Raw genomic sequence first — 27,762 nt, forward strand, 5'->3', positions numbered from 1 at the left:
GCTAAAACGGGCACACTGATCCGTCACAAACGGCCGTGAAAACGGTGATGGAAGTGTGCACGAGGCCTTAGCAAGACATCCCACAATAAAATGTTCTATTCTAGCTGTTCTATGCTGCGTCCAGATTTTCAGCTGTAATATGGACACTAAGACGCTGGTGTATTACATCAGTGTAAAGCCGGTAATACTTGGGTTGAGATGATCAGCAGCCTCTACTTCTGCTCTTTGCTTTCCTTGTCTGCAGGTGACAGAGAGGAGGTTGTCGTACGTCTCCCTAGATCTATGGCACTACCTGTGTATAATAACAGCTCCACCGTAATGAGAGAGGGTAAAAACTTGACAGAAGGACAATCTGCTCTTTTCTTGCCTACAATTTAGGGAGCGGGGCACCATTTAATTTCTAGTCGCAGGCAGTAGAAAGGCTAACAGGTCATTTCTTATTGTGGGCATGCAAATATTCCATATATAAAAGCATATAAATATCCCAAAAATAGTCATGAATACTCCTCTTCTTTCCCATTTTACTGCGCAGGCACAGTTTTACAGTCAGCCATGTTACGAGCTGAGTCTTCTGGGCACCCAGTCACACGTGCAATCATACTGTAGACACTACCCTGCTTTCTTTCTGTGTGTATGCCAGCGTTGTCCATCTAAGACTAAATTCATACCACATCTGCGGTGTACTATCAGCGTATAAGCCAACGTGCCCATAGACTAGTGGGTAAAAGTATGCTAAAAGGGTGTCCTTTTGGCATACGTTTGGCTGGGATACATCAGGAACTTGAATCCCCAATTGTATTAAAAAGTGCTTTTCAATACAACTATATAAACATGTATATATCGGGCAGTATGTTTTTTTTTTTTTTACATTTTTTATGGCGTTATGGCAGACCTATTCGACTATATAGACATACAGTTGCATACGTCAATCTATACGTTCGATAGGACCATTTCAAACAGCCCCACCAAACATGGTGACCACTCCCATAGTCATGCCTTAGTACATTGTTTACCTACGTGTATTAATACTGAAGAAAAGAAAACTTTTACACAATGGAAAGAGTGCCCACATGACAGCCCACATTTATCCTGGGAACTAGTGATGCTATATTCTCCTTTTATTGTGTCCATTCATTTCAGTATTGGTCACAACTTGTTCAAAACAACTCTAAAAATTTGGTAGGATTTACAACTGTTATATAAAAATCTGCATTTAAACTCTGCACCCTGAGAAATTAGGAACAAATAATCCGAATTTTTGTTGTAATAATTTTTTAAATTATTAGCATATTATTTAAATGTATTTTTTTGTATTTTGTGTATTTTGTATATTTTGTATTTTATTATTTTGTGTTTTGTGTATTTTGTATTTTATTATTTAGTTTTTTGTGTATTTTGTATTTTATTATTTTGTATTTTGTACTTTATTATTTATTATTTTGTGTATTTTGTATTTTATTATTTTGTGTTTTGTTTATTTTATTATTTTGTGTTTTGTTTATTTTGGATTTTATTATTTTGGATTTTGTGTATTTTATTATTGTGTATTTTGCGTATTTTGGATTTTATTATTTTGTGTTCTGTGCATTTTGGATTTTATTATTTTATATTTTGTGTACAGTATATAGCTTTTTTGCATGTTTGTTTTTTTTACAGTAGGTGATTTTAACTCCATTCAGAAACAGCCTATTAAAAATCAAAGCTCTTAAATATTCCCATCTCTGTTTTAATGATAAAATACCGTCCTCTTAATTCAATTAATAGACAGCCGGGCACCTGGGAAATAGCTGCTTTCATTTTCTTGGCTGTAATCAATGTGTCTCTCCTCCCAGCGCAGCCTCTATTGCCTCCATATATTCTCATTTATGCACAAAGGACACAGAAGCAAACTGTACTCTGGGGAGACTGTAAGCGGGGTCCTAAAAACATCACTATGCATATGAGCCCATTGAAGGCGCTGATTGCTATTCACACTCTGATGATGGCAGAACTGGGAATCTGAGATAAAGACAGTTCATTCAAGCAGCCTATATTAAATAAATCAGAAACAAATGGCGGTGACTGCCCACCAGGGAGTTTAATTCTTGCACACAGCATTTTTTCTGTGCGGCTTCAAGTTGTTGGGAAGGAGAGTAGACAGACTGTCCATACACTGGAGGAAAATATATTGTGATTGCTGATTCCTGCCATTTATATACATTGTGCATCATCATTTATTTATATAGTACTGACATAACATGGGTTAGAAGAATGTATTCATTTTCATTCATCCTTCAACCAACATAACAGCAGAGCTTGCAATCTAAATTCACCGCAATAAGGAACAATATGGTAAAATAATAAAAGCAAAAAAAATCAATACTTAATTATAAAAATAGCAATAATAACAACAATTATTATTATTATTATTATTATTATTATTATTATTACAATACTAGCAACACTCACCATTATAGACTTCTTTTACTTGATCCTGTTTTTACTCATATCCCAATTTTTTTTAAACTTAAAGAGAACCTTTCACCAGCCCATACATCTGAGTGCTCCATGTAATAGGCGCTGCTGCACAAACCATCTGTCACTTTAAACTATGTTTCTTTCCTCCTCCGTTTTTTTAAGATATCGGTGCCGTTATATTTGGTACCCGATATGTAAATTACCCCCTGTACTGTCAATGGGGCGTTTCTTTTCTTGGAAAGGGCAGGGGGCGTGATACTTAGCGCTCTGACACTGTCCAATCAGCTACGGATAGTGTGAGAGCGGCTTCTGCTGTGTGATCTCTCTCGCGTGATCACACAGTCTTTCCTTCACTGTCTGACAAGAGCTGGAGAGAGAAGGAGAGCGTGTGTGCACACAGCTCCGACGCCGCTGCTACGGAACTGTAGAGGAGAAGAATTCACATTCTTATTCTCTTCTGTTCCGTGGCGGCGGTGTTGGAGCTGTGCGTGCGTGCGTGCGTGCGCGCACGTTCTCCTCTCCCCAGCTCTTGCCAGACAGTGAAGGAAAGACTGTGTGATCACGCGACAGAGATCACACAGCACAAGCCGCTCTCACACTATCCGTAGCTGATTGGAAAGTATCTGAGCGCTAAGTATCACGCCCCATTGACAGTTCAGGGGGTAATTTACATATCGGTCGCCAAATATAACGGCACCGATATCTAAAAAACGGAAGAGGCTAGAAACATAATTTAAAGTGACACAGGGTCTGTGCAGCAGCACCTATTACATGGAGCACTCAGCTGCACATGTGGGGGCTGGTGAAAGGTTCTCTTTAATGTCTACTTTTTAACATGTCGTTTGTAGGTCTAAGGCTACATTCACACGAGCGTATCAGATTCACGCACTCGCACAACACAATTTTTTTTAATTATTATTTTCAATTGAATTGATTCGCAAATCACGCACCGCACATGGATGTGCATCCGTGTGCGGTGCATGGTTTTCACGCACCCATTGACTTCAATGGGTGCATAGGTGCGTGATAACGTACCAACATAGGACATGCAGTGAGTTTCACGTAACGGACTCTCCCTGCGTGGAAACTCCTGCATGTGTGAACGGCCCCATTGAAATCAATAGGTCTGTGTGCTGCGCGTGATTTCCATGCGCAGCACACGGACGTTATTCACGTTAGTCTGAATGAGCCCTAACATTGTATTCTTATTAATTTGTTAATTACAGTATCTATATAATGTTTGGAGCTCTGTTTTTCTGATACAAAGCTCCAAATGTCCATAAAATTGTGGCTGCCTGCAGCTGCCACTAGGGGGAGCTTAAGAGCATACTGCATACTGTTTAATTACTTACAAGGGCGTTGCTAGGGTCTGAAAAGATCCAGAGCACAAGCCCCGAGACATATATTTACCCCCCCCCCCCAAAAAAAAATAATAATACATTTTTACATACATATCGGCGATAGCATGTCTATAAGACTAAAGCTCCTATAGCTGAACCGCTGGGTAGAATTGGTTGAATTGTCTCAGCAGACACTATAACACATGATAGGCTTAGATACATGTCCCCAGCAGACAGTATCATACATGATAGGCTTAGATACATGGCCCAGCAGACATGATCACACATGATAGGCTTAGATACATGGCCCAGCAGACTATCACACATGATAGGCTTAGGACTCATTCAGACGAGCGTGATTCTCGTCCGTGTGCTGTGTGTTGAAACAATGGGGCTATTCACACATGCGTGAGTTTTCGGGCAGCGAGTGTCCGTTGCGTGAAACTCACTGCATGTCCTATATTGGTGTATTTCACGCACCTAGTCGCCCATTGAACACGGACAGCACACGGACGACATCCATGTGCTGTCCGTGTTTCACGCATTAATTACACTGGGGAAAAAAAAAGTGCTTGCGAGTGCGTGAAAAAACACATGCCACTAGTGAAGCACACTGATGCAAAACACAACGCACACAACCAGATTTACGTGCATTTTTTACGAAGGTAAATCTGTCACGCTCGTGTGAATGCAGACTTAGATACAGGGCCCCAGCAGGAGGTATTCTTGTACTAACCCTCATGGGCAAATTTGCCATTTCTGGGGTCCCAAGCAAAGTTATGTCTCGTGGCTCTAATCAAAGATACCTATAGAGAGTTCCCCACACAATTCCCTCTGTATATAGTGTCACAACCCCCCTGTATATAGTGTCACAACCCCACTGTATGGTTCCACACTCAGTCCTCCTGCCATACATCTCCCTTGTAGACAGTGCCATGCAGTCCCCTGTAGGTAGTCCCACATACCTATCTTGTCTCAGCAGACAGTATCACACATGATAGGTTTAGATAGATGGCCCAGCAGACAGTATCACACATGATAGGCTTAGATACACGGCCCAGCAGACAGTATCACACATGATACTTAGATACAGGGCCCCAGTAGTAAGTATCCTTGTACTAACATGTGTTCACCCGACAAAAAAAAAAGATGTGAGTGTATGTATGTGTGTGTGATATATATATATATATATATATATATATATATATGAGACAGTATATCTATAGCACTATGACCCTATAGCTATGGGTAGGATTAGATACACAGCTCAGCAGACAGTATCACACATGATAGGATTAGATACAGGGCTCAGCTCGCTGACATTGCGGCTCCAGCGCTGGACCCAGGAAAGGTAAGAATAATAATAGTTTTTTAATGTGTTACTAATTATTTTGATGTAGTTGTGTTTTTTTACAGGTTCGGTCGTTGGACTACGTCAGACTCGTGGACAACTTAGATTACGGCTTTTTTATTCTCAATAAAATGGTTAATGAGGGTTGTGGGGTGGTTTATTTCAATAAAATATTTTTTTCTCTGTCCTTCTATTATTTTAAACTTTATTACTACTGCCTTATTAATAGCTGCTGGCTGATTGACAGCGTCCATTACTAAGGCGGGGCTTAGTGTTTTGCCGGTGCAGAGGCTAACACTAACCCACATTATTACCCTGGTACCCACCGCCACTAGGGTTACCGGGAAGAGTCGGGTATGATCCAGTACCCGATCATCTGCAGTGATGGTTGGTTACTGGGACAGCCGCAGGCTGGTATTATCAGGATGGCAAAGGTCAGAAACAGTGAACCGTCTCACCCTGGTAATGCTAGGCTGCTGCTGTGTTGTATCTGGTTGGTTGTGAAAAATGTGAGGCACCGCACAACGTTTATTTCATTCTGAAAAAAAAGTGGTGTGCGGTCCCCCCCATTTCTGGTAACGAGCCAGATACAACACAACAGCAGCAGCCTAGCATTACCAGGGTGAGAAGGGTCACTCTTTCTGGCCTTTTCCAGCCTAATAGTACCAGCCTGCGGCTGCCCCAGTGCCCGACCATCACTACAGATGGTCGGGTACTGGATCGTACCCAGCTCTTCCCGTTACTCTCGGTGGCGGTTGGTACCGGGGTAATAATGGGGGTTAGTGTTAGCCTCTACACCCGGCTAACACTAAGTCCCGCCTTAGTAATGGATGCTGTCAATATAGATTCCGGTACACTCGGGAAGGAGCGTTAATATTTGTGTCGTTACTATAGTAACAGGGGTTCGGGTATTTTATGACATAGGTTACTATAGTAAGTTTCTATAGATGAAATGGCGCTGCCATGGCCCGGTCGCTATCGTGACCGCTGCCTGTGCGCAATTGCGACCGCTGCGATCCCTGATTACTAAGCTCAATCTTGATATACCGTAGTATGCAGTAAGACAAAATGTTGTCATTTAACACTATGACTTTACAGATGATGGGGAACTCTGTATCACAATAATGGAGCTCTGACTGTCATAAAGATATATTAGGATATTTATAAACTCCGAATTCTGGAGATAGATAGTTGTATCTATATAATGGTGCAATTTCAGGGTGAGGATTATAGAAAAAGTCTTCTATATGTTCCTAGGAGACATTCATTTGCCTTTTTAACCCAAAAATGTGCATGTGAAGCTTTAAATCTTATATATCATAAATCAGAAAAAATAGCATTCAAACAATGTGCCACATTTTTATTGCATTTCACAATTGTTTTATAGATGGATGGACCTGTTCTTAAAATCTATAAGACATGAATGAAATTACATGAAGTATTTGAAAAATATTTTTGCAGAAACATAATGTGAGTTATAAAAGGTAAAACGGTGAGGATCTAAAACTACACTGCCTCTGGTTGGGAAGCTGTATCATAAAGCTGTCCCGATAGTCCCCGCACACAGTATCATGTCACGATAGTCCCCGCACACAGTATCATGTTACGATAGCCCCCGCACACAGTATCATGTCACGATAGTCCCCGCATACAGTATCATGTCCCGATTGTCCCCGCACACAGTATCATGTCACGATAGTCCCCGCACACAGTATCATGTCACGATAGCCCCCGCACACAGTATCATGTCACGATAGTCGTCCCCCCCGTACAGTATCATGTCCCGATATTGGGAAGCAGCTTACTGTATCATAAAGCTGTCCCGATAGTCCCCGCACACAGTATCATGTCACGATAGTCCCCGCACACAGTATCATGTCATGATAGCCCCCGCACACCGTATCATGTCACGATAGTCCCCGCACACAGTATCATGCCCCGATACTCCCTGCACACAGTATCATGTCCTGATAGTCCCCCCCACACACAGTATCATGTCCAGATACAACCCCCCCACAAAGTATCATGTCCCGATAGTCCCCCACACAGTCCTGTCCCGATACGCCTCGCACGCAGTATCATGTCCCGATACGCCCCACACACAATATCGTGTCCCGATAGTGCCCCCCACTGCATCATGCCCCCACACAGTATCATGTCCCAATAGTCCCCACACACAGTATAATGCCCCCATAGTCAGTGGCGTAACTACTGCTACGGGGCCCGCGGCATGAGGGGGCCCGTGTCACCCGCCGGCACAGGCCCCCACCATGGCCGGAGGCTCCGCTAGCAACCGCTATGGGTGCTACAGCACGACGCCACAGAACACTACGGCAGAGTAGGGAGTATCTCCCCACTCTGCCATTAAACAAAAGACATGTATCCCCTCTCCACAGGATAGGGGATACATGTGTGATCGCTGGCAGTGATAGGGAGAATGGGGGACTGAAAGTCCCTTGAAGTTCTCCATCACAAACCTCTGACTTCCGGGGTCTGTGTCGGTAACTCCGTAGAAATGAATGGAGCGCCGGTCGCGCTTGTGCGCATGCATGACCAGCGCTCCTTTCATTTTTATTGAGCTGCGCAGACGCCGGAAGTCAGAGGTTAGTCATGGAGAACTTCAGGGGACTTTCAGTCCCCCGTTCTCCCTATCGCTGCCAGCGATCACACATGTATCCCCTATCCTGTGGATAGGGGATATATGTCTTCTGTCTTTTCACACTGTAGGTCGCATTTTTTGGGGGGGTTGGGGACGTTGTAAGGCGTTCCCTACAGGGGGGGCTGTATGGCGTTCCTTACAGGGGGGTCTGTATGGTGTTCCCTATAGGGGGGGCTGTAAGGCGTTCCCTACAGGAGGGGGGGCTGTAACGCATTCCCTACAGGGGGGGCTGTATGGCGTTCCCTACAGGGGGGGGCTGTATGGCATTCCCTATGGGGGGGCTGTATGGCGTTCCCTACAGGGGGGGCTGTATGGCGTTCCCTACAGACCCCCCCTGTAGGGAACGCCATACAGACCCCCTGTAGATAACGCCATACAAACCCCCTGTAGATAACGCCATACAGTCCCCCCTGTAGATAACGCCATACAGTCCCCCTGTAGAGAATGCCATACAGCCCCCTGTAGATAACGCCATACAGTCCCCCCTGAAGATAAAGCCATGCAGCCCCCCTGTAGATAGCGCCATACAGCCCCCTCTGTAGATAGCGCCATACAGCCCCCCTGTAGATAGCGCCATACAGCCCCCCTGTAGATAGCGCCATACAGCCCCCCCTGTAGATAACGCCATACAGCCCCCTTTGTAGATATCTACAGAGGGGGCTGTATGGCGTTATCTACAGGGGGACTGTATGGCGTTATCTACAGGAGGATGTATGGCGCTATCTACAGGGGGGCTGTATGGCGTAATCTACAGGGGGGGGCTGTAAAAAAGGCACTATCTACAAGGGGGGCATTGTGTGACACCCAGGGGAGGGGTGGGGCCGGGGAGGGGGGCCCCAGTCAAAAGTTTGCTATGGGGCCCAGTCTTTCCTAGTTACGCCCCTGCCCATAGTACCCCATGTGTGACTCATCAAAGGCAGGTGCGATTACATCACTGCTTCGCACCTGCCTGCGCAAATTGCTTGTGGCCAGTTGAAACAGGGTTTAGCCAGAGGCCTGCCTGGACAGTGGGACACACTTGGAATCCGGGACTGTACCGACAGTTGGGAGGCATGCCCATACCCACCACTGCTCACATGACTCCCGCACATAATCATAGGGAGGCTCCAGGACCACAGACTAAGTCCAATGAAGGTGCCGTTGTTTCTCCAGCCGCTCCACTCACTCCTCACACAGCTCTGCAGCAGTTCTTTCTTTTCTATCTTTGTCACGCATTTCAGGTTCTTTCCAATCATCCACCCGAACACCATTGGCGGGAACAGCAGCCATTTAATCCAAAAGGAGCCGCTCCCAGCATCAGGACACGGCATAGCCATGCTGCTAAGTCCCGGCATTGTTATGGTGCAGCAGAGCATTAATCAAGATGGCGTCCGGGGCGTTTATCCCGGCGCCAAGTAATTTAGACCACCAGCAAGCCAACCATCACCTGCCTGTACAAACCAAAGTATAACATTACAATTAATTTACGTGACCGCAGCACAACATAGTATACAGGCCAAAGTAGCCACTTCACCTCTAGAACACTACCTAGGGGGAGCGCATATGTATCACTAATTTTCAGCACATAAAGGCACAGTGCACCAATAAAATATATATATATATAATGTGTATATAGACTATAGCATACTGTAGCATATACACTACCGTTCAAAGTTTTGGGGTCACCAAGACAATTTTGTGTTTTCCATGAAAACTCACACTTATATTTATCAAATGAGTTGCAAAATGACTAGAAAATATAGTCAAGACATTGACATGGTTGGAAATAATGATTTTTATTTGAAATAATAATTTTCTCCTTCAAACTTTGCTTTCATCAAAGAATGCTCCATTTGCAGCAATTCCAGCATTGCAGACCTTTGGCATTCTAGCTGTTAATTTGCAGTGGTAATCGGGAGAAATTTCACCCCATGCTTCCAGAAGCCCCTCCCACAAGTTGGATTGGCTTGATGGGCACTTCTTGCGTACCATACGGTCAAGCTGCTCCCACAACAGCTCTATGGGGTTGAGATCTGGTGACTGCGCTGGCCACTCCATTACAGATAGAATACCAGCTGCCTGCTTCTTCCCTAAATAGTTCTTGCATAATTTGGAGGTGTGCTTTGGGTCATTGTCCTGTTGTAGGATGAAATTGGCTCCAATCAAGCGCTGTCCACAGGGTATGGCATGGCGTTGCAAAATGGAGTGATAGCCTTCCTTATTCAAAATCCCTTTTACCTTGTACAAATCTCCCACTTTACCAGCACCAAAGCAACCCCAGACCATCACATTACCTCCACCATGCTTGACAGATGGCGTCAGGCACTCTTCCAGCATCTTTTCAGTTGTTCTGCATCTCACAAATGTTCTTCTGTGTGATCCAAACACCTCAAACTTCGATTCGTCTGTCCATAACTCTTTTTTCCAATCTTCCTCTGTCTAATGTCTGTGTGCTTTTGCCCATATTAATCTTTTCCTTTTATTAGCCAGTCTCAGATATGGCTTTTTCTTTGCCACTCTGCCCTGAAGGCCAGCATCTCGGAGTCGCCTCTTCCCTGTAGATGTTGACACTGGCGTTTTGCGGGTACTATTTAATGAAGCTGCCAGTTGAGGACCTGTGAGGCGTCTATTTCTCAAACTAGAGACTCTAATGTACTTGTCTTGTTGCTCAGTTGTGCAGCGGGGCCTCCCACTTCTCTTTCTACTCTGGTTAGAGCCTGTTTGTGCTGTCCTCTGAAGGGAGTAGTACACACCGAAGTAGGAAATCTTCAGTTTCTTGGCAATTTCTTGCATGGAATAGCCTTCATTTCTAAGAACAAGAATAGACTGTCGAGTTTCACATGAAAGCTCTCTTTTTCTAGCCATTTTGAGAGTTTAATCGAACCCACAAATGTAATGCTCCAGATTCTCAACTAGCTCAAAGGAAGGTCAGTTTTATAGCTCCTCTAAACAGCAAAACTGTTTACAGCGGTGCTAACATAATTGCACAAGGGTTTTCAAGTGTTTTCTAATAATTCATTAGCCTTCTAACAGAGTTAGCAAACACAATGTACAAAAAGAACACTGGAGTGATGGTTGCTGGAAATGGGCCTCTATACACCTATGTAGATATTGCATTAAAAACCAGACGTTTGCAGCTAGAATAGTCATTTAGCACATTAACAATGTATAGAGTGTATTTCTGATTAATTTAATGTTATCTTCATTGAAAAAAACTGTGCTTTTCTTTCAAAAATAAGGAAATTTCTAAGTGACCCTAAAGTTTTGAACGGTAGTGTATACACATATATAACTTAAATAGCAAGTCTGATAATAGTAGAAATACGTGGCTTCTTTCTTCCAAAAACAGCGTCACACTTGCCCATGTGCTGTGCCTGGTATTGCAGCTTAGCTCCATTGAAGTGAATGGGACTGAGCTGAAGTACCCCACACAACCTGCGGACAGTTGTGGCACTGTTTTTGGAAGAAAGCAGCTATGTTTTTCAAATCCTGGACAAATTACATTATTCTGGGGATAAACAGGTTAAGGGTATGTTCACACACTTACTAAAAAACGTCTGAAAATACGGAGCTGTTTTCAGAGAAAACAGCCTCTGATTTTCAGGCGTTTTTGAAGCTGAAAATGAAGCTTCTTTTAATTTGGAGCATCTTTTGAGGCGTTTTTCATAGTGTTCAATGGAAAATCAGCTCCAAAAAACGGCTCAAGAAGTGAGACGCTACTTCTTTTTACGGAGCGTCTTTTCACGCTCAGTTTTTTAAAACAGAGGCGTAAAAAGATGAACTAAATGCTGTTTTTCCCATTGATTTCAATGGGCAGATGTTTGTAGGCGCTCAGCTTCCGTTTTTTCAGGCGTTTTTCGAGGCGTAAATGCCCCAAAATACGCTTGAAAACACTGCGTGTGAACATACCCTTACAGAGACTCTCCTAGTCAATGGGATTAATGAGTTTACTTGTGTTGTGCTACGAGAGTACACACGAGTGACTCACAAAGGATTTCTCAGCCGAACATTTATTGGACTGTCCACATCTGCTGCATGGGAGGACGCCGCTGATTTCCATGACACAGAGTTTTGGTTTGGCATCTTTAACTATCATTTACTGACTTTGTAAATTCCCTGTTCAGACAGAGATCAGCCCAACAGATGTGGGTATAAAATCTACGCACTGTTTATACATGTTCTACAATAATAGCGCTCATGTCAGGAGGACAAAGAAACTTCAAGGCAGCCTTCAGAATATGGACTTGACATCTTAAGACACTTTTATACGGGCAGATGATCGGGCGGATAGGCTCTCGTACAAACGCTCATTCCTGATCATCGCCCCATGTAAAAAAGCCCAGCGATCATCAGCCGACAAACAAGCAAATGCGGGCATTAAAATTATCGGTTGTCAGCAGCACATCTCCGTGTAAACAGGGATGTGCTGCCAACAGTAAAGAAACTGTATGTGCCCGAACGATCGCACTAACGATCGCTCAGTAATATATAGTATCGATGATTGCTCCATGTAAATGGAGCTAATCGTACAACGACCGACCTGATATATTCGGCGCTCATTACAGGCAAAAAAATCTTCCTGTGTTAAAGGAATATATTCACACAACTTCTTTTCATGCTGATTTCGGCGCGATTTCCACGCCAAAATCTGCATTAAATCAGCATGAAATCTACTTGTCAGTATAGAATACTAGGGATTGGTGGGCAAAGGAGCGACAGAGGATTGACCATCCACTTTCATACGGAACTTCAGGGACCGATCGAGGTGGGACACCTTCTAAAACCACCACCTTGGGCACCAACAGAGCTTGTCCTGCTCCTGACTTTAGTAATGATGGGTGACAGCCCTTATGGGAATGGTACTGACATCCATATATATTGATTGTTTTTAATCCATTTTACCTTAGTAATGTCTAAAGTTCACACAAAAGGGAAAAAAATGTTTTAAAGGAATTGTCACACCTCGTACAACTCATAATCAAAATGAATGGCCCCGTGGTGGAGGTGTGTGGAGGGCATAGTCGGCTTTGTCAAGCGATGTGGCTTGCTGCGATGATGTCATGTTGAGACATGGTTGGTTGTTGAGACTCCACATGGCGATGCAACAAAACAACTCTTCTCAATACTCTGAGGAGGCTGGCAGCTGGAGTCTATGGCGCTCTTCTATACATGGCGGCAGTGAAAATAATACATTCTGCCTTCAACATTTATTGTATAGGACCAAAATGAAATTCTCCTGTCTGCCCCCCCTCGCCCAAAATCTGGGCCCCAACTCTATACAGGTCTCTAATACACAATATAAGAAAGTGGAAGAGCAATGAGATGAATAAAAATTAAGTCTATGAAACGCGTCAGCACTATTCTGCACATTCTGTTAAAATTGTCACACTTTTGGTAAAAAAATAAAAAATCTGCATTGTGAAAACACTTTGGGGTGGTCAGCATGTTCATTGCCACCCATATTGAGATACGAGAATGAAAAGTTTCCACCCCCCACCTTATAATGAGCCTCTCCGAAAATCAAAGGGACTATTATTGGGCAGCTAGGAAAGTGCAGACAAGAGATAAGGGGCCCCTATTGGGTTGTATGTGTCCACCATCCAGACTGTGATAGAACCTGTAGTGATGCGGCAGTGGCAGGGAACATTACTGAGTGCACTCTCTGAATCCTGTATGAAAATCTGTGGCACAGAGATATCACCGGCATTCCCAAATAGACGATACTGGTATCGGACGCAATACCAGCCCCTTGGAATGGTGATGTATTGGCAGCAATATGACGCTCCAGCCATGAGCCGGGACGCAGGTAGAAATACTACAAATGTGGCGCTTGTCATGGTTTCTAAGTGTACAACACCACTAACATGCATTATCTTATGGGCTTTGGATTAATATGACGGGGCGGTACAGTACAAGTACCTAATTAATATATTTGAAAATTCCTTTAAACCATCATCTAATAATCCAGAAACTCTCATAGACTGGATTCACGTTTATTAATCTAAACCTTTTGAAAAACGAATGACAAATATACATCCATTAATGATTAAAAAGAAAAGCAGATCAAGACGGAACTGATGCAAACTGATTTTCTTTGGCATCAGTTTCATATAAATAAATAGGATACGTTCATAAGTGGCCTAATGTGTGCCAATGTCTTAAAATGTCTTATTCACACGAACGGGTGTCAAATCGGCCATGAAAAAAGGCAGTTTTTCACTGCCGATTTGCACCCATGCGGGACCCAATTTCACAGATCCCTCATAGACTTGTGTCTATTGAGTGATCCGTGAAAACGGGCAAAATAGGACATGTCCTATTTTTTCACGGGCTGCTCACACGGTCCGTTAAAAAAAACGGCCATGTGAATAGTCCCATAGAAGTACATTGAATTTAATGCAGCTGTGTGACGGCCTTCACTCGGCCGATTATCCCGTTCATGTGAATAAGCCTTAATACTACAACTAGGAGCTGGTTTAAAGGGTGTATTAGTAATTGTTTATATCAGAAATATTCCTGTTTTCACACTGGCCAGTGGAAAACACATAATAGGCTGACATTTCTTGTTTTCAGCAGCTCACCTATCAGCTTTGCTGTGTAGACTGGGATAGGATCAGCAAAGTCATCTCATTATTATTAGGGGTTAGGAGATTTAATGACAAATGACAGCCTTATTGTACTGCTGGAGGCCTAGATAATCTGTGATAGAAGCACTATACACACAGATACGGCTTTGTATGCAGCTCATCTGCTACTTTTTATCTGGAGGATGGGCAGTACTCTGTCTCTTCTTGGAGACTATATTAATGCACACTTTCCTGGCCATTAACTCACATTCATTGCAGCTTCCGTGCAGCACAAACACCCTGCTACTTTTTCTATAAAAACAATACAGGAAGAAAGTATGTGCCTCCAATATGGCCGCCTAATACCTACAAAATAACAAACCCATTTTTTTTTGTCCACCTATGCTATATATTTAATTAATGGAACTAAAATGAAATACATGAAACATTCCCTTTAATATATCATTTAAAGTAATTCCAAACCCCATATTCACTGCACAGGAAAATCAAGGAAAACAACTAAATTGATAAAAAAAAACAAGTATAAATATTATATAAAAAAGCATTTGGTTACTCTCCAGATACAACCAAAGAGACACAATATGTTTGTAGAACTTTTATTTAGGAACATCTTCAATATTACATTATATAACAAAAAAAATGTGTATCTAAATAGCACATAGACAGAATTGCCGAAACGGCTTTACAAAGTTAACCCTTCCCCTGCTGGACGTGTAGAGGAATGGTTAAATGGGTACCAAGCCTGGTTACTTACTTTCTGCACAAAAATGCAGAAAACAAACTCAAGACTTTACTCAAACAGTACGACATAAATGGAAAGTGCTGTCAATTTACATAGAGATCCGGCGCAAGCGAAGGAAAAGAGGGATAAAAATATATTTATATGTCTATATATATCTATGTACCTTTCTGATAACAAGTGAGAACGTTTGCAAACCTCAGAATGTTCATATGTAATGTATAAAGGTCCATGTACCTTTAATACCCAGGACACTAGATCATGTCAGATCAATCCTGTGGATCTATGGATCTGTTATACCAGCAGTGGCTACATATCAGGGGCAACATGGAAAAAAAACTAAAATATTTAAACTATATGTGGTGTTTAGATTGGCAGTTTGCTTCCATTGCCATATACTGGTTGTACCTCTAAAGCCCTAGCCTGGTGGTCTGCAACAATGACTCTCCAACTACAACTCCCAGTTTGTGCATACTGGAATGGCTGGACAGCCACAGGCTGCAGACCACCACCATAGCCTTCTGGCCAAGTTAATGGTGATTTTTAAACATTTTTATGCCATACATAAAGGAGACAGGACTTAATAGAAAATTTAAAAATGGTCCCATTTGGATGCAGGCCCACACCAGAAAAGCCCTTCACTTAATCTCATACCCCATGGTACAAGCAGAACTGGTTCTTACTTCTACTTCTCCCCCCATCCTATTCCTTAAGGTAGAAATGGGCAGCCTGATCCTTAGCCAGGGTCCACCTCCCATAGAGAGAAGGACTCCATACACCCAACGATCTTCTTTATGCTGCACATATATGAAGGATTTATGACGTATAGATGCAATTTTGCCCTTCAACTACTTTACTCAAATATAAGATAAGCATGCAAGACTGGGATTATGTGGAGGGACTCCAGATCCCACTAACATATGAATGTCTATTTTCCATAGTGGGTCATGTATGACTAGATGAGACTATTTTTTTGCATATAAAAGGCCAGAACATCCGCCATTTTTTTAAACTCCATTTTTTTAAAAAAATCCACAATTATCATCCACATAAAAAGTTGAGTAACTTTGTAAATACATAGTTTTACTTATCTTGTACTGGTTGAGTTACATGACATTTTCTTCTCCATTCAAGTCTAAAGTTAAATTCAAAATTCTTTTGGTTTCCTGTTACCAAAGAGCAGTGCATTGCGGGAGACCACATGACAGTTAGAGCTCAACTGTTATGTCCTGACAACAGAGCACAGATAAACTGTTGTCTGTTTCCAAGGGCAACCCGTAGAATTCTGAAAACAACTATATATGGAGAAAGCAACTCGAAATAACTCAAAATTGGTGCAAAGGCAGTAAAATAACATATTTGTAAAGTTACTCATCTGTTTATGTAATTTAAACAGGGAACAATTGGTGAACGAAGAGTTAGCGCTTAAAACAACTGGAACCATATGACACCAGTAAATGCACAGGGTGGGTGGGGGCCCTAATTAATAATTTGAATTGGGGTCCAGAAGCTTCAAGCTACGCCTCTGGCACCTTGGATATCCTGGGAATCATGATACAGTTTCCATTGTATGGGAATCCCAACAAAAATACAGTTCTTGGGGTAATAGGAATGGAATTGTTAGAGGTTACTGAATATTATGGGAGAGATATTGAAATAAAACTGCAATAAAGGAGTCGCTAATAATGACCAATCAGATTGTATACCAAAAATTCAGAATGGTTGCTATGAGTTACAGATTAATTTTTTGAAGGGAGACCTATAAATCTATATGTATATCCTGTATCTATGTCTGATTATTTTTACGCTGAGGTCGCATACTCAAAAAAGCAGGACATTCTGCCCCATGTATAGGCAGCCGGAAACATTTGTGTCTATATCAAAAACAAACCAAGCTACCAAAAAGCCTAAATGAATATAAGATATAACCCAATATTTTAGTCACGTCATATAACATTCTGTTGCCCTATTATAAATAGTAAAAATACTGATGTGAACTGAACAATTCTGAGATAAATGTATATATTCATATATTTATATATATATACTGTACCTTCTTTCTATTAGGTACCAAGTAAAATTAAAAAAAACCTCCAGGTGCAGGTCCCAAATTTTGCGGCTTAGTCACCAGTGTTGTATTTTACTTAGAGACCCTTCACTTGAATATTACCTAGTTTTTTTTTTTACGTAATTTAGCTTTTGAAAAGCCAAAGTTATTTTCATTTGCTCTAAAAAATAGGATCATCTGTTAAATTAGGAATTTACGTTGTTCATTTCACGGTTGAGTCATTAAATTGGGTGACTTGTCTCACAAAGTAGAAGTGCGGGTCCAAATTTGTATGTCTAGCATGACCGGGATGCTACATATTTTTGAGTACAGGGTAAGCCAGGGGAAAAAAAAGTAGAACATCACGACTTCGTCAAGAAATCCTCTTCCTCAAGCCCCAGTTCTTCATGGTAAATGTGGCTCCTGTTTTTAGAATTTCGGGGGGGTTTTGTCAGAGTACCTTAAAAATATGTGTTGGCGTGCTATCCCATGTATATGTATAAACATAAGAAACACAGAAAAAAAGCCCAAAACCATGTGTCATAGTCAAGAGACAGTCAGTAGAGTCCTTTCTTCTATAGCGCTGTCACCGCTGCCCGTTGCTTTCTATGGGGAGCATGGCCTGGTGCAGATTTCTGTTGTGTTTGGAGTCCATTGTGTCATGATCTTCTGTGAAGCTGTCAGGACTTGGTGCTCCATCTAAAGAACTTCCACAGCTGGAGGTTGGAGACAGCATGTCTTGTAGGAGATCTTGTTGGACCATACCATTATCTTTATTCATTTTGTTCCTTTGGTTGCCATCTTCCTCTTGATCGTCAAGAAGTTTAGCAAGGAAGTTGATGTATTTCATGGCCAGACGTAAGATTTCGTTCTTGCTTAGTTTCTTATCTGGTGGATGAGTTGGGATCAGTTTGCGGAGCTCGGCAAAAGCTCCATTCACATTTTGCTGTCTCCATCTCTCCCGACTATTTGTGAAGATGCGACGGACCACCTTTGTATGAGGACCTCCTGCAAAAAGAATGCAATAGTCTTACCATCAAGAAGAAATATCTTGAAATAGAAAATGTAGGTACTAGTTAAAAAATATATAACCTGCACATTAAAAAATGGAACGTAAATATCTGGTTGGTTGCTATGGTTGGCATTAGAGTTAGCTATTTTTCTCATTACAAAAATGCACCCCATTAAATGTATGGCTATTAGCAAACCAAATTTTGGATTTGAAATACGATTAATCTTACAAGTTCTTATTAGGGCATTATAAATTAACAAAAAGGAATACCCCATCCGGGGACTCCATTAATGAGCCTGAGTGGAAAATGCCTACAAGGGCATCCATCTCTCTGGAGGACCCAGGATGTCCATGCATTACATGGAAAGTTCATTGACTTCAATGAGAACTGTGTAATGCTCCATTTCCCCTATGGTGGCGCTGCAGGGAAAATAAACACTTCCTCGCAGCAGGACACCACCCTGTGATCAACAGACAACCCCTTTAATAACAATTTTTTTTAAATGGTAAAAATAATTTCAACACAAAATCAATAATTCTATTTTGTCACATTAAGTAAAATACAGAGGTCTAGTGGCATCAGCAGAATAATATAAATATTGCGCATACAAATGAGAAGAACCTGCTCACTTATCTTACATGACAGTCATTCTGCAGTAAAATACTATTAACGGCTTAGGACTTACCTTCAATAACTTCCACTTCATACGGCCCTGACCGCCTCTTGGTCCTTGTATTATTATTGTACATTGGGAAGGTTTCAGCATCGCCATAGTAGCCACTGCAGAGACAATAAGATATTCATTTATATTTATTTCAACTATGTACAGATGCATTTGAATGAGTTCAATAATAATACCATTAAAAATAAAAAATCTTTATATTATAAAATATCTTCTTGTGTTCTAATGTATTAAAAAAAAAGATGATAGATGAAAAAAATACAAATTAAATTTTTAAAATATTTGAATTCATTTACCAGTTGTCATAGGATAATATTTGTTTTGTTTTTGGCTTTATGGTATCATGAATTAGGCTTAATTTTGGATTGAGACACAATGACATGATTTTCACATTGCTTGATTTTATTTGGCTAATATGCAAAAAAAAAATAATAAAAAAAAAAAATAATTTTTAAAAATTATATATATATAAAATTACAGAATGCATTCACTTAAACCAGCACTGGGGAAGCCTTGAATAAAAATTAATGTAATTTTAGACAAAGGTTTTTTTTTTCTTTTAAGCAGAATAATATTAAATCCAGTATTACATTGGGGCTATTTAAGGGCACTAATGGGTGTTATGCTATTAATTGGTAGAATATACACTGAGGAGTACTGATATACATTATGGACTTGTACTGATATCTTTATTTTTCTTTCAAATTAATTGCTAGTTTGTTTTCTACTAAAAAAAAAAAAAATTCAATGTTTCAATATTACATTTATTAAAAATACAAATCATTATGAAGAACTTGCACACTGATTATATTATAGATAATAACATTTTAGATTATTTGTCATAAACAAAGTGTCAAGGAAAGGGAAGATTAGAGGAAGTAATACAAAGATTCATTAAAGAAATGACAAGGAATGGGAAACAGGGCAGGAAATGGATATAGTTAGAAAAAGAGAGGAAGTAGCCGGCGCAGTGGGACGGAGATATAGACCATGCCTTTATAGGATATAAAACGTATATAAAATTAGGCATTGGCACTGCAATGATACAACATAGACCTCACTGACAGCTTAGAACTAAAAAGGAAATATAGTAAAAAAATATTATTCTTGTAAGATATTGATCGGTTATTGAGCGGCTGATGGGTTCACATGGCTGTAATATGGGAGCATGTTAATGACCATATTATAGATGTAAGATTTGGACTCCTTGTACTCTCTAGGTTCTATATAATCTCCAAGTTTACTCTATCAACATAGATTGTAAGCTCTTGTGATCAGTGTCCTCAATCCTCCTGTTTGAATTGTATATTAGTTTTGTCAGTATGTAATGTCTGATATTGTCTGTACATGTTCCCGGTGAATTGTAAAGTGCTGCGGAATATGTTGGCGCTATATAAATAAAGATTATTATTATTATTATTATTATTATCATCATCAACCATGCAAAATTTGGAAGCAGATCCTATCCACGAAGCATATACATATATATTCTATACAATAATTGCCAGGTTAATATATCCCCAATATCATAGAAACCTCTGTGCAATATACAATAAAGCAGTTCCTGGGACAGATATGTCATGACGATCAACCCAGGTAAAGTAAATGGGGGTCAATATCAGTCTTTGAATTAACGAAGGGTTAATCAGGGCTGTGTGATACGTCGGCAATCTATAAGTAAAGAATAACAGTATGATTGCTGTCTTAGCTTTGTATCTAAATACCCTGGTCAAGGTAGAGTGGCATATTGGTGCCCCCTGGTACTCAGCACCCAGGGCACATGCCCCACTAGCCCCCCCCCCTAGCTACACCCGCACATTGTAATACCAGCTGCATGGTGTATTTGTGTTTTTGTATGTGCTTGAGTAAATGAATGCAGTTGATGTAGGGAAGAGTGAGATACACGGGTTGTGTTGTTTTTCGCAGGATGTGTTGAGATTTCATGTGGGTTTAGTGGTTTTGACTTTCGTGTTGTAACACCTCACCAGGATGATCGAGGCGCAATATAATGAGGAGTCCTAGACTGATGTGTAGACTGGATAGAGGAGATTTATCAAAACTGGTGCAAAGGAAAAAAGGAGCAGTCACCCATAGCAACCAGATATCCGCTAAAGCTGCAATGTTATTGGTTGCTAATGACAACTGCACTGCATCACTCTTCCACACTATTTTTTATCATTTGGTCCTTGACTCTTGAGTATTATGTCCTGTATACAATACAAACAGGAGCCACATTCTTCCATGTGTGAACGAGGCGTTGAGCATATTATTCCTTACCATGAAGGCAGCAGCTTTCCCTGCAGGGACATGCAAGAAGGAATAATAGGCAATCACATAACTGGGGAGCGCAGGTTCTGGTCAGGCTCCTATTAGCTTTTCTACACAAAGTGGTTGCATACTGGGGGTGCAATATGCATAATTTATATTGCTTCTTTCCTATATAATAAGCAAATAAAATACAACAAGGAACCTTTTAATTTACGCAGATCCTACAAGTTCCAGCAGGCTACACATTCATAAGGAATATGAACAAAATATATAGCATTGCAGCAGAACCATTTCAAATGCACAAAGGAAAGCAGAATTCACTGGGATATATATACAGAATGAGGGATTTCTATAGGTGAGATATGCACCTGCATAGTGAGTGAGTCAGGGGGGCAGAGATCAGTGTCAGGACTGTTGTACTGGGATAACTCATAATATAATACAGGTACCAGGATGATTGCATTTTCTGTTATTGCTTCCTATATGGCTGATGCATTACTTGTAGGGTCTGCAGTGCTCTGTTGTGGTGCTCAGACTGTTCAAACACATATGGGTTTGGCAGCTATTGTCTGCCTGTCATTGATTTAACTGTCCTTCACTTGGATGCTGTGAGAGATGCTCTGCAAGAGGTGTAATGTTCAGGTTAGATGTATGAGTGAAGATGTAAGGAATAAGAAAGCTTGAGGATGATCTCAGATGCTCTGCAATCACAGATGATTCACTTTTCTGAGGATTTATCAACGGTGCAGCAAGATATTCTGCAAGATGCTGAGAAGCTACTAATAATATTACATGGGTGGTACAAGAAGCTCAACAAGATTATAATGTATTTGCTGCCAAAATACAATATTTACAGGGCAACTGAGTGACTGGGAAGAAGAAAAGAAGAAGACATTAGCGGGATGCCAGGAACAGTGGCTGGTGCTCAATGTCATGTTAAAGATGCTACAGATGATACTACTTGTGCATGGACTGTATGCTGCCCCAACCAAAATCCTAATACTTCTGACCTTATTACAATAAATATGATATAACTACCAACCTGTTTCCAGGGGTCAAGGGCTGACTCAATCCATACAACATGGCTCTGCCAGCTGCCTGCAAGGGGAGAGTAGCTGGGGGACTCAGCTGCACCATTCGGGCTTCAGTGGCTTGCTCAGCTTGTGGTCCAGTCAGTGGAATAGGGGGTCTGCAGAGCTCTGTGGTAGCAGTAAGAGGTGGTCCAGCGACTGGAAGGGGGGTTCTGCAGAGATCTGTGGTTGCAGTCAGGGGTGTTCTGCAGAGATCAGTAGCTGGAGTGAGGGGGGCTCTGCAGAGCTCTGTGGTTACAGTCAGGGGGGTTCTGCAGAGTTCAGTAGCTGGAGTCAGGGGGGCTCTGCAGAGCTCTGTGGTTGCAGTCAAGGGGATTCTGCTGAGATCTGTGGCTGGAGTCAGGGGGGCTCTGCAGAGCTCTGTAGTTGCACTTTGGGGGGCTCTGCAAAGCTCTGTGGTTGGGGTTAGAGGGGCTCTGCACAGTTCGGTGGTCCTCAGGCTTTGCAGTCTCAGTTCCTGCTCTCTGGCCTTTATATTAGCCGATCCCTCCCCCCTCCTGAGCAGCTCAATCACCGGCACAGCTCTAGGGGGGGAGCTGGGGGCCGCCCCCTCATTCACCCCACTCAGCTGCACACCACTTGTGCTCTCCGCCTCTGCTGCATCTCTAGCAGGAGATGCCACATCCTGCGAGTCTCCCATATCGGTGCCCAACCTCTCCATCATCTTCAGGGACAGTGCAGGAGGAGTAGGACAGGCTTCATGCCACTACTGTCACCTCCCACTGAAACCCTACCTGCTGGGTAGTGGAAGAACAGACAGACATATAAATATACATATAAATCTACACATAAATATACATATAAATCTACACATAAATATACACATACGACAGCAATAATATTATAGGTGCAGCATAACCTGCATAAAGCAAATATTCACAGCATTTCCATCCATTGTTATAGAGGACATCAAAGCTTCATTTGATAACCAACCACAATTATATCTCCCAAGATCAATGCAGCAAAAAGTATCATCTCCATATTCACAACCCTAGAGCCTGTCTACAATGATAAATAACATATAAAGGTTATACATATATCAGCCATATACTATAGTCTAGTGGGCTCCGACCTGTGGCTGTCCAGCACTGTAAGCATGCTGTGAGTTGTAGTTGTTCCACAGGTTGGAAACCACTGCTATAGCCATGATGAAATGCTGTACCAATCCCTGCAAAAATAATCATCATCATATTTAAAATGTATACAACGAATAGTAAGACTGTGGATATATAACATGCTGAATTCTCCATTTCTGTGTTTTTAGGAGGACACCTGTGTCTTTAAGGTTGTCATGTATTCTGGGACATGTAGCCTTCATCAACAATAATGTGTATTTTCTATATCGTTTATGTTGGTTATATTATGCTTAGAAAATCAAATATATATTACTAGGGGTATCACAAAGCAGAATATGCCCCCCCCCCCTATTTTTATAGTGTAAATTACCTAATTTTATTGTAGGATATAAAGGGGGTCGAGGTAAAACCTGCAGGGGGCAGTGGAGGACATCAGAGGAGACCGCTCACTGTCAACGAAAGTCTGACCGTTCGGTTATTATCTCTGTCAGCGCAAGGGTTAACAAGCTGACGGAAATGCTACATCTGAGGGAAATGTTTGACCAATAAAATATTAAATTATTATTATTATTATTATTATTAATAATAATATTGTTATTGTTTTTATTACCTTCATGTATTCTACTGCTACTAATAATACTACAATTATTATTATTAATAATAATAACAATGACAGAAATAATAATTATAATAATTCTTCACTACCTCGCCATTAAAAAACTGAATTGAAGACGAATACAGGCATGAGTTGCTTGAGTGTTGTTATTATTATTAGGCATTGATGATATTAATGATAATAAAAACTAATACATACATTTTTATTAACAATGATTATTTATATTATAATATATATATATATATATATATATATATATATATATATATATATATATATATATATATATATATATAGAAATAAACCAAGATCATGATGACGATTGACGATGTAAACATATATATATAGGTGTAGGTTGCTGACAAGTATTATTTAGAGAAGAGGGGCTCTGCACCCTGGGCCTCGGTTCCGAAGCATCAGGCAGGTAATAGTAATTATGTCACTATATAGATATTCTGTGATATTTCAGAGCTAAGGGTCACAGTTCATCGTTGTGTAACGTGTTATTAGAAATGAAGCATGAAAATGTATTACATTATGTTCTACAAATATATATATACACACACACACACACACACACACACACACACACACACACACATATATACACAGACACACACTATATTCTATATAAGCTGTGATACAGTGTACATTACATATCCACAGTGTACACTGGTCAGTGATGTGCACAATGCATGAATGCATATCAGCTATTGTGTAATCCCACTGTCATTACATTAAAAAAAACAAAAAACTAAATAAATTCTGGGGGGGAGGGGGGAATTCCTAATATACTGATTATATACTAAGATGTACATACATATATCGATTTATTATATTTATAATTCATGTTATTGTCTTAATTCGTATTTTCAGCTCTGTCTCCCCCTGCACCCTCTAATCCTCTCCATTGTAAAACCCTCATCAGTCTTTCTATTTTTCGGCAGATTATTTAAAAATACATCCCCCTTCCATCCAGCAAATTAAAAAAGAATGATATCTGTAAAGTAGCGCGGAAGGAGTTAATTCAACATGACAAAGACACACCCTTTCTGGTAACCAGAACACACACATATCTATATATGTATTTATTTATTTACATGTATCTATCTATGTAACTCATAGAGAGCAGTGCATGTAGTAATGATATGTAGCTATATATATATATATATATATATATATATATATATATATATATATATATATATATGTATGTGTGTGTGTGTGTGTGTGTGTGTGTGTGTGTGTGTGTGTGTGTGTGTGTGTGTGTGTGTGTGTGTGTGTGTGTGTGTGTGTGTGTAATGTAACTCTACATACAGTGCTGTGTATGTAGTGATGATGTACAGTAAATATATTTTTATTTGCTGCTAATATTACCAGCAGATTCTATTCTTTCCATCCACTGTTTTATGAGTTTCCCCCACACGCAGCAGGACAGATGGATCTCTCTGTTATCGGGGTGATCACTGTATTGCATACCCGTGTGCTTTATAGTCCAGTATAATAATATCCAGGATGCAGCCAGAAGATGGGTGCTGTTAGCCCCCCCCCCCCCGTAATGCCCCCCCCCCCCCCGTATCATCACCAGCTACAACACATCAAAACCCAGCGCTGTGCCTACTACTACCCACTGCCACACTGTCACCTACTAAACAGTTGTAATGGTAACATAGTAACAATGTATAGTAATAATAATAATACTACATCAGTACACAGCGCTGTGCCTACTCCCGGCGCTACAACACTCAAACCTACCAACATTAACATTATAGTAATGTAATCATAATGCATGTATAATAATACAACAAAAACATAAAAATAACACCGTAACAATACTACTACTACTACTACTACTAATAATGTAATAATACAACAAAAACATAAAAATAACACAGTAACAATACTACTACTACTACTAATAATGTAATAATACAACAAAAACATAAAAATAACACAGTAACAATACTACTACTAATAATAATAATGTAATAATACAACAAAAACATAAAAATAACACCGTAACAATACTACTACTACTAATAATAATGTAATAATACAACAAAAACGTACAAATAACACAGTAACATAATAATAATAATAACAATAATAATAATAAAAAAAATGTAATAATACAACGCAAAATAACACAATGGGTACAATAGTATCGCTCCATATATATATATATATACACACACACACAATATATTTTTTTTTAACAGTTAAGGCTTAAGGATCATTAATAATAAATTAAAAGGGGTTTTAATTTATTTTTTACAAATGATAGGTAAAGTATTTTATTTTCTACGCGCATCCCTTTATTGAATGCGATAAACATAAAAATATTAGTAGGTTTTTTATTATTTTAGTTTTCTTCGCTTGATGACTGCATTGATATATTTTGTATATAGTTTATAGTTTTGCCCTGTGTGTTAGTCATTTCTAAAAATTAATAAAAACAGAATAAAAAAATATATTTATCTATATATAATTAAATAGGAAACATTGTAGTTGTCTGTATGTAACATAATCTATGTATAATACTACAATGTATCAATGATAACAGCCGACATCAAGGTGGTCGTTTATAGATCGGTAATCCAGGTCTTGGTGATGTATAAGAATTTGTCTGACGATACAATAATTGGATGAAATAACAATAAAATAATTTCTCATCCCCAATATTACAGGTGAGGGGGAGGGGGCGATTTGGAACAGACAAGGACGACTGTAAATAACGCAGAAAACAATGCAGCAGTATGAGAATATACACCTACAGACCTATATAATATGTAGATACAAACATATATGTACGGCAGGCAATGCACCCCTCCAGACCCACACCCCCAGATGTAATAACCCTCGCCCCCCCCCCCCTTGTTGTTCTCTGCACCCCCTTCATGTCATTATTTCCTATGTGGCCACAATTAGCGGGAGAATAAACAATCACCCCTATTCTCCAAATAAAGGACAATGCCCCCCCCCCCTTTATGCGGGGACCCCATCCACCCGCTTGCACCTTCAGCATGGACTCACCGCCCGCCTTCCATGAGTAGCAGTGAGTGTGGGCGCCATGTTGTGGCCTGTCCCCGGCTGCAGTGCTGGGGTGTAGTGAGGGGAGTAGCCGGGTGGTGCTGGTTGTGTAGTCGTTTCCTATTTAGTATGGAGAGAGGAACACTCCAGCAATGTGTCCAGGAGAGATAAGCCTGGCAGCAGCGGCCAGCCTGCCCTGATAAGCCCCTCAGCCCATTATTTATCACATCACTCATTATTTTTATTATTATTATGTGACCATTTTATCCAGGGAAGGAGGCAAAATATGACGAGGGATGAGATTATATATATATATATATATATATATATATATATATATATATATATATATATATATACACACAATAAGTGTATATATATTATATATGTGTATGGAGGAGGGAGAGCGATCAGTGGTGAGATCATTACTAACATGCAGCATGGCACACTCCTAATACCTCCATTTTATTATTATCATTATTATTTATTTTATATAGGAACTCCCAGCCCTACATTATATACTGCAGCTACAGGCAATTATAAGGGTATGTTCACACGGCAGCGTCCGTAACGGCTGAAATTACGGTGCTGTTTCCAGGAGGAAACAGCATTGTAATTTCAGCCGTAATGGCAGGTTGAGGCGCTTTTCGCTGCGTCCATTACGGACGTTAAATGGAGCTGGTTTTCCATGGAGTCCATGGAAAACGGCTCGATTTACGTCTGAAGAAGTGACAGCCACTTCTTTGACACGGGCGTCTTTTTTACGCCCCGCCTTTTAACAGCGGGGCGTAAAAAAAATGACCGTGTGCATAGAACATCGTAAGACC

At 40.6% G+C, this 27,762-nt stretch overlaps 2 protein-coding genes across 4 annotated transcripts in view; both read right to left on the reverse strand.

Annotated features, from left to right (window-relative positions):
- LOC142657685 (calcium-activated chloride channel regulator 1-like) overlaps nt 1-27,762 on the reverse strand; it is a 1,094,600-nt gene that overhangs the window by 183,670 nt on the left and 883,168 nt on the right. The gene's annotated exons all lie outside the window — the stretch shown is intronic.
- On the reverse strand, nt 14,954-27,042 carry TAL1 (TAL bHLH transcription factor 1, erythroid differentiation factor). Of its 3 annotated transcripts, none has more exons than XM_075832959.1 (4): nt 26,939-27,042; nt 22,165-22,947; nt 18,858-18,952; nt 14,954-18,167 (listed from the first exon to the last, which is right to left on the reverse strand). In XM_075832959.1, the coding sequence occupies exons 2-4, from the start codon at nt 22,875-22,877 to the stop codon at nt 17,746-17,748; spliced, it is 1,230 nt and encodes a 409-aa protein (XP_075689074.1). In that variant the 5' UTR covers nt 22,878-22,947; nt 26,939-27,042; the 3' UTR covers nt 14,954-17,745. The 3 variants fall into 3 exon arrangements, with proteins under 3 accessions (XP_075689074.1, XP_075689071.1, XP_075689073.1); XM_075832956.1 differs by having other exon boundaries at nt 22,165-22,950; XM_075832958.1 differs by having other exon boundaries at nt 22,165-22,950; nt 26,922-27,042.

This window comes from Rhinoderma darwinii, chromosome 7, assembly GCF_050947455.1.
Source record: "Rhinoderma darwinii isolate aRhiDar2 chromosome 7, aRhiDar2.hap1, whole genome shotgun sequence".
Taxonomy (NCBI): Eukaryota; Metazoa; Chordata; class Amphibia; order Anura; family Rhinodermatidae; genus Rhinoderma; species Rhinoderma darwinii.